Source organism: Ruditapes philippinarum, unplaced genomic scaffold (assembly GCF_026571515.1).
Source record: "Ruditapes philippinarum isolate M1 unplaced genomic scaffold, ASM2657151v2 ctg11674_1_1_1_1, whole genome shotgun sequence".
NCBI classification, from domain to species: domain Eukaryota; kingdom Metazoa; phylum Mollusca; class Bivalvia; order Venerida; family Veneridae; genus Ruditapes; species Ruditapes philippinarum.
Genome location: NW_026855375.1, coordinates 19,278 through 28,297, shown reverse-complemented (window position 1 = coordinate 28,297; position 9,020 = coordinate 19,278). Strand labels below are relative to the sequence as shown.

The 9,020-nt window shown below is 32.5% G+C and overlaps 1 protein-coding gene and 1 long non-coding RNA gene across 2 annotated transcripts; both read right to left on the bottom strand.

Moving 5' to 3' along the window:
* Positions 1–525: 525 nt before the first annotated feature.
* On the bottom strand, positions 526–3,667 carry LOC132743106 (uncharacterized). The gene is made up of 2 exons (XR_009627526.1): positions 2,731–3,667; positions 526–2,576 (listed from the first exon to the last, which is right to left on the bottom strand). It is a non-coding gene; the product is annotated as an uncharacterized LOC132743106 (long non-coding RNA).
* Positions 3,668–4,196: 529 nt separating this feature from the next.
* Positions 4,197–9,009, bottom strand: LOC132743105 (uncharacterized). The gene is made up of 2 exons (XM_060731618.1): positions 8,940–9,009; positions 4,197–7,187 (listed from the first exon to the last, which is right to left on the bottom strand). The coding sequence occupies exon 2, from the start codon at positions 7,161–7,163 to the stop codon at positions 5,052–5,054; it is 2,112 nt and encodes a 703-aa protein (XP_060587601.1). The 5' UTR covers positions 7,164–7,187; positions 8,940–9,009; the 3' UTR covers positions 4,197–5,051.
* Between the last annotated feature and the right edge of the window lie 11 nt (positions 9,010–9,020).

Genomic DNA, 9,020 nt, shown 5'->3' with positions numbered 1-9,020 from the left:
AAGACACAATACATATACATCAAACAGCCCTCTTGCCCAAACATATATTACCTTATACATGAATACCGGTTCTTCGGTGTGTGTTTTATATTTCATAGGAATAGCACCAAGAAATGGAAACTTGTGTAAATTTATGTTCTAGTCTTAATTTTGACCTTGTCTTATATCTCTTAAAAAGTTATATAATTAATAATGTTCAAAGCAAAATACCAAACTTCCAAGTTATTTGTGATTGCACTCTCAACTTTTATCATACAGACATTTTTATTACAGAACAAACTACATTGTATATATATATATATGAAACGTACATTCACGGTACTGGCAGTCATTTATTAAAGTTTCTACAGAGGAGTTGGTCTAGTCATCTCGTCTAATTGTTGCTTACTTTTGTTCAAAATGATACACATTAATTACATTAAATGTCAAGATAAAAGAGAAGACGAGCATACATTCCATTTATAAGATCTCTTAAACGATTATTGAATTAAATTAATGACAATGGTACATAACAACTTTTGTTAATTCCCCGCCGATGTTTTCCCCACCAGGAAGGCAATTATAATAGCCAAGATTAACGACACAGCAATAAACCAAAACTAAAATTGTGGAAATCCATAGACATGAGAAATATGATTACAGTAAATTGATGACAAAGCTTTCAACCAACGAATATGAAACTCATTTAGATGAAACACCAGATATAAACGTTGAAGACACTCGACGGATGGAAATGACTACGAATCATTGATCATATCAGTACCACTGTCAGAATGACACTATGCTTTGTTCTAAAATGTGCAGAACGTAAAAACGGAAATGCTGAGGAATGGCCTCGGTGATCTTTTGTCCTAACTACAGACATCTGCAGAATCTGTCTAGCATAGGAACAAGGAGAAAACGATGCCCCTAGTGCATACACCCTATACAACAATTCTTCTGTGTGTACTAGCATAGGATAATAAGCTAAAAAACAAGGAGAAAACGATGGCCCTAAGTGCATGCACCATATACAACAATTCTTCTTTGTGTCGTACTAGTACCGGTCAAAAAATAAAAGCAGACTTTAACATGATTTTGAACAATTTCTTTAAAATATATACATAAAAAGGTTTAATCTAACAGAAATGGGCGAAGTGATTAATTTAGAAAATATTTTAATTCAAAATAAAATATACAAAATTGATATTATTGTCAATACAAAATGGATGAGAGGAATGTAAAACAAAATGTTCAAACATAAAATAAGATTGCAAACAAAATAAAATAAACAATTACATGTGGTAAGTCTCAATAGTTCTAAGTTAAAATACATCTGTACATGCATAGTATTTTCTTATTGCTTAAAAATAAATAAATAAAAAGTAAAAAATTCATATTTAGGAGAAATACAATGGTATAATTAAGACAAGAGGGTCATGATGGCCCTGAAATCGCTCACCTGAATATAAAAACTCTCTATGATAAAGACAAGAAACATTGTAAACTATAAACAATGCAGAATGATATAAAATCTTCATATTAGTCTTAAAGTGATATCACAAAGTTTATAATTATATCTGGAAAAGTGCATGTGTAAAACATTTCATGTTTGCTATAGTTAAGAGAAAACAACAGTTCCAAAAAATGTGTATATATAAGGAAAATCAATGACACCCTGGGGTGGGGCCAATTTCACCCTCAGGGCTTTTATTTGAACAAATTTGGAAGATACTCACTAAAAGATGGTTCATGCTATACATGTATATCTAAGCTCTAGCACTTTTGGTTTTTTAAAAGAAGATTTGTTAAGTTTTAACTATATACATATAAGGAAAATCAATGACCCCTCCCCCTGGGTCGGTACCAATTTTGGCCCAGGCCAAATATCTAAGCTCTAGCTCTTTGGGTTTTTTTTAAGAAGATTTTTTTTTAGTTTTTCCTTTCAGTTGCCATGGCAACCAGAGTTCTGCATGGAATTCAATTATTCCTGTGAAGTTGGATTAAATTGGCTCAGTGGTCTATGAGGAGATATCATTTAAAGTAAAATTTAAAGAACAAACAACATACGGACAGACGACCCCTGACAAATTGTGATCACAAAAGCTCACCTTGTCACTTTGTGACAGGTGAGCTAAAAATGGAAAAACTGAACACACTTAGTACTAAAGATTCTGAAATTAAATCTGGACCCAAGTAAAGCATTTGGTTTTCCAAGATCTTCAGTGCTCTTGTAGTACATGGCAGTGGAAGTGTTTCATAAAATTGTGATTTACATTTTATTATAAAATATCAAAACATATCCATTACAATGTAACCTATCGCTTACACCACGAATTACTCTGTACTACCATACTGTTAACTAGACAGTGTATGACATTAATGCCCATTATAACTGCTTACTATGTAACATTTAAACTTATCTTTACTATATATTCCCAAGATATCTTGGTACAACTGTTAACACTGTATAAAATATCTTGGTTCAACTATTTACTTGATAACATTTGAACTTGTAAAATATCAGTTACATTAGGTCATGGTTTTGTAACATCTTGATCATCTTGGTTCAACTATTAACTAGATAACATTTGGACCTATAAGATAACATTTGGTACAACTGTTAACACTGTATAACATTTTGGTTCAACTATTAACTTGATAACATTTGGACCTATAAGATAACATTTGGTACAACTGTTAACACTGTATAACATTTTGGTTCAACTATTAACTTGATAACATTTGGACCTATAAGATATCTTGGTACAACTGTTAACACTGTATAACATCTTGGTTCAACTATGAACTAGATAACATTTGGACCTATAAGATAACATTTGGTACAACTGTTAACACTGTATAACATTTTGGTTCAACTATTAACTTGATAACATTTGGACCTATAAGATATCTTGGTACAACTGTTAACACTGTATAACATCTTGGTTCAACTATTAACTAGATAACATTTGGACCTATAAGATAACATTTGGTACAACTGTTAACACTGTATAACATCTTGGTTCAACTATTAACTAGATAACATTTGGACCTATAAGATAACATTTGGTACAACTGTTAACACTGTATAACATCTTGGTTCAACTATTAACTAGATAACATTTGGACCTATAAGATATCTTGGTACAACTGTTAACACTACATAACATCTTGGTTCAACTATTAATTAGATAACATTTTGTACAACTGTTACCACTGTATAACACCTTGGTTCAAATATTAACTAGATAACATTTGGACCTATAAGATATCTTGGTACAACTGTTAACACTACATAACATCTTGGTTCAACTATTTACTTGATAACATTTGAACTTGTAAAATATCAGTTACATTAGGTCATGGTTTTGTAACATAAGATATCTTTGTACAATTGTAAACACTACATAACATCTTGGTTCAACTATTAATTAGGTAACATTTGGACCTATAAGATATCTTTGTACAACTGTTAACACTGTATAACATCTTGGTTTAACTATGAACTAGATAACATTTGGACCTATAAGATAACATTTGGTACAACTGTTAACACTGTATAACACATTGGTTCAACTATTAACTAGATAACATTTGGACCTATAAGATATCTTGGTACAATTGTAAACACTACATAACATCTTGGTTCAACTATTAACTAGATAACATTTGGACCTATAAGATATCTTGGGTACAATGTTAAAACACTGTATAACATCTTGGGTTTCAACTATTAACTTTGATAACATTTTGGACCTATAAGATAATCTTGGTACAACTGTTAACACTGTATAACATCTTGGTTCAACTATTACTTGGATAACATTTGGGACCTATAATGATATTTGGTACAACTGTTAACACGTATTAACACATTGGTTCAACTATTAACTAGATAACATTTGGACCTATAAGATATCTTGGTACAACTGTTAAACTACATAACATCTTGTTCAACTATTTAACTTAGATAACATTTGGACCTATAAGATATCTTGTACAACTGTTAACACTGTAATAACATCTTGGTTCAACTATTAACTTGATAACATTTGGACGCTATAAGATATCTTGGTACAGACTGTTAACACTGTATAAATTTGGTTAAACTATTAACTAGATAACATTTGGAACCTATAAGATATTTTGGTACAACTGTTAACACTACATAACATTTGGTTCAACTATTAACTAGATAACATTTTGGACCTATAAGATATCTTGGTACAACTGTTAACACTGTATAACATCTTGGTTCAACTATTAACTTGATAACATTTGGACCTATAAGATATCTTGGTACAACTGTTAACACTGTATAACATCTTGGTTCAACTATTAACTAGATAACATTTGGACCTATAAGATATCTTGGTACAACTGTTAACACTACATAACATCTTGGTTCAACTATTTACTTGATAACATTTGAACTTGTAAAATATCAGTTACATTAGGTCATGGTTTTGTAACATCTTGATCATCTTGGTTCAATTATTAACTTGATAACATTTGGCCCTATAAGATAACATTTGGTACAACTGTTAACACTGTATAACATCTTGGTTCAACTATTAATTAGATAACATTTGGACCTATAAGAAAACATTTGGTACAACTGTTAACACTGTTCAACAATTAACTAGATAACATTTGGACTATTAGATACCTTGGTACAACTGTTAACACTGTATAACATCTTGGTTCAAATATTAACTTGATAACATATGACCAAATAAGATGTCTTGGTACAACTGTTTACACTTTATAACACCTTGGTTCAACTTTTAATTAGATAACATATTGTTAACACTATATAACATCTGTGGTCAACTATTTACTTGATAACATTTGGACTCTTGATACAACTAATAACTTAACACTATATTACATCTTGGTTCAACTATTTACTTGATAACATTAAAACTTATATAAAATATCAGTTACATTAGGTCTTGGTTTTGTAACAATCTGTCATGATAAACATGAAATTCAGGAAGCACACAATTTATGAATTTATACCAACAGTCTCTACGGTTTTATTGTATTCACTGTTAGCTATGAACAGATTACAGTGGTTTACTTTTTTCTTTGACTAGAAAGTGAGAGATTGGTTTGATACAGGATAATATCTCAGCACTGACTTGACCAGCAAATGCTCTGGTTATACAAGCAAAAGGGGGCGGGGTATGTTTCAGTGTAATGAGATTCTGGTTGTTGTCCAACTGAACTTCTGTGAAAGCACTAACATTGTCCAGGTTTCCCTCAATGTACCAGAGTGACTGACCATCTGTGGCAGTGAATTCACACAGGCAGGGATACTCTGATTCCTCATCATCATAAACATATGGTTTTGTTATTGTAGTGATAACCTTCCCCGGTAAGTTCACATCAGTCAATACCTCAGAGTTAAACTTATATTCATAAAGTATCTTCACCTCATGTCCACAATTTTTTGTTCCATTTGACACAATGAGGAGACTATCACTCTTTTCTATAATAGCACTTCCCCTGAATACATCTTGGTCTTCAATAAATTCGGATTTCAACATGACTGGCACAGGAAATAAGTTATTCAAATTGGCAATAAAAACAATGTTCCAGCCCCCATCTAAAGTGCTATGAGTTACTAACATTTCATTACTAGTTTTACTGATATGTGCATTCATTTCAGGCATTCCACCATTGTCTGACAAATTGGTCCGTATTCTGGTTGGGGTCACAAAAATGCAATCCCAAGACTCTCCATCATTACCCATAATATAGCAACGGAAATACATATCTGTCACCTGATCAAATGAATTGTCTGTAAACAGCCTCATTCTAACAACCATGTACCTTTCATTTCTGTTCCCAGTCACAAAACACACATCATTTGCCTGAAAGGGACCATTTTCTAACTCGGGGCTGATATTTGTATCCGAGTACTGTATATCAGGGGCATGCCATGTGTGTTCTTTCACTTTATACAAATCAATGTAATCGCCTCTGTTGTCAACAAAAGCAATATCATCATTCATAACAACTAAACGACTTTCATATCCTGATCCATCAATAAGATACTCTGGCATTCCACCTTGCTCATGAAACTCACAGACACGGTACCAGCTTCGTGTCCTTGGTATATATGCACACACATCAAATACAGCATCATTAAAAGGTTCTTGAACATGATGAATGAGACCTCCTAACCTTGCTTTTTTATAGTCCTCTATCAAACATAATTTTGGTGATAATGTTATTACCGCTAATTCTGTGGCTGGAGGTTTTTTCTTTCCTTTGCCGACTAGTTTATTTGTACTACATGATGCAACCTCACTCTCAATACCATCAGAGTCTGTACATGTATCTGGTAATTTCACCATAAGTACTTCATCTATAGCAGTTTTTAGTCTGGCAATAAAATCTTCTTTGTTGACAATATCACATGTCTCTAATGTCACAACAAGCTTTTCAAACAGTGCTTCTAGACACACTTCACTCAGTGCTGAACATTCCATTCTTTCTTCTATTCTGTTTAAAGAATCCAGTAACTCAAGACCAATGGACACGTGTTTTTCAGTTTTTCCTCTGTTTACCCATTTTGTCACAAACTGTACAACATTGACAGCAGAGCAATGTTGAAACACATCCTTCTCTATAAGACAAGCCATTTCATCTGCTGAAAGATTCAGAGTTGAATCTTCAAAGATCAACACATCATGAAACCTTGCTTTCATCATCAGTTCTGCATCAAACTCGATATCTGCTATTCCATGTTCTGCTGAATAAAGATAGAACTTTACACATGTTTTTAGACAAAGTGCATCCTTCATATAAGCAGCAGAAAAATTTCGCAGGGTTTCTAAAAGAAAGAAGGATGACAGTTTAACAATAACTTCCAAATTTTCCATATTAATTTCAACTTCTCCCGAGTAAATAAAGTTCATAATAATTTCTAAAGCTTCCACATTTTCAGTTACTTCCGAGAGATTAATCTCTTTCATATTTGCTTCACTAAAGTGACCGAGAAACAATGACTTAAAGTACTGACAACCTGCTGCCAACACTGATCTATGTGCATGTATTTCATTTGATCCAACTTTTAATGTGACATCACAGAAAGTCTTCTCTTGTCGTAACTGGTTCAGTTCTGACATTAATGAAGTAAAGTGAGATTCACTGGCCCGATATAACACCATGATTTCTTTATTTTTCTTATTTGTCTGAAAAAAAGAAAGCACATGATGTAATATAGTACATGTATATTGTAAAATATAAACTACAGCTACCAATTAGGAATTTAAAACATCACAAGAATTTTCATGACCACATAACCCTGTAAAGAGACCAGATTATATTTTACAATTAAACAAGATGACCATCGCTTGACAGGGGCAACGCTTGACCTTTTTATTTTTCGTTTGGTTTGAACAAATCTTTAAAATTAAAATTACAAAGAAAAAAGTTTTTTCCTTTTTTTAATTTTAACAGGTCTGTCTAGTCACACGCTGTTTTGTCCAAGTATGAATCAATTCCGCAACAAGAAATGTGGAACAACACATATGCACCCCTTTCTAGCCATTGACTCACATTATTTGTAATGTTGTTATAGAATATTGCCATAAATGGGTACATGGAAGTGTTCAGTTATGAAAGTAAGAAAAATAATGACCTACTAGTTATAACCAATCAATCTGTGATATATAAAGACCTTGACCTTAGAACTAGTGACCCCATTATGGCTATTCAATATGTGAAATATGAAGACTTTGTGATTTATAGTTTTCATGGTAATGAGCAGAAACCATTCTGACATTTAAGGACCCTGTGAGGCTGTGACCTTGACCATTGACATAGTGATCCCAATATAAAAAGAGGACATCTACCAGTTATATGAAATATGAAGACTGTGATAAATAGTTTTCAAGATAATGAACGGAAACCATTCTGACATTTTAAGCACTGGGACCTTGACCTTTAACCTAGTTACCCTTAAATCAATAAGGGACATGTAATAGTTATGACCAATCAATTTGTGAAATATGAAGACTGTGATAGTTTTCAAGATAATAAGCGGAAACCATTATAATATTTAATGACCTTGACCTTTGAACTAGTGACCCCAAAATCAATAGTGGTCATCTACTAGTTATGACCAATCACTATGTGAAATATAAAGACTTTGTGATAAATAGTTTTTCAAGATAATAAGCGGAAACCATTCTGACATTTAAGGCCCCTCTGACCTTAACCTTTGACCCAAAAATCTATAGGAGTCATCTACGAGTTTCGACCAAAAACTATGTGAAATATAAAGACTATGTGACAAATAGTTGTCAAGATAATCAGCGGAAACCATTTGGACAATTAAGGCCCCTGTGACCATGACCTTGTGACCCCAAAATCAATAGGGGTCATGTAATAGTTATTACCAATCACTATGTGCAATATGAAGACTTTGTGATAGATTTTAAGATAATGAGCAGAAACCTTGTGGTCTACCGACGGACAGACAGACCTACCCACCGACCTACATTAGCAAAACAATATACCCCCTCTTCTTCGAGGGGGGGCATAATAAATGACTTTAAAAAGCACAACACACTTACCAAGACAGGGTTAGATGTCAGAAAAAAATGATATGTCACGCATTTAGTATTTTCATACAACTAAAATTTTCTTGTTATTTATTCTGATTGAAAACTGATAATTTAGTATTTTTAATAAAATATTTAACCCAAGGCAACTTTTAATATTTCAAATTTCATAAACAGAGGTGTGAAGTGTCTGCAAAAAATGGCTAGGAGTGAAGTGCCTGAGGTATGAACTGTCTGTGTAGTTCTATCCGAAATACCATACACTTGGCTTTTCAATTTAACATAAATGTATTATTATAATGTGATTTTATTTCATTTAAAATTACATCCACATGATGTCAATAAAACTATTTTGAAATATTGATGAAGCAAACCTACGCATTATTGCACAATATCCTAGAAAGTGTTTGTTTATTTTATGCGTTTCTCCACTGTGCTTTGTAAGAACATCATTACTGT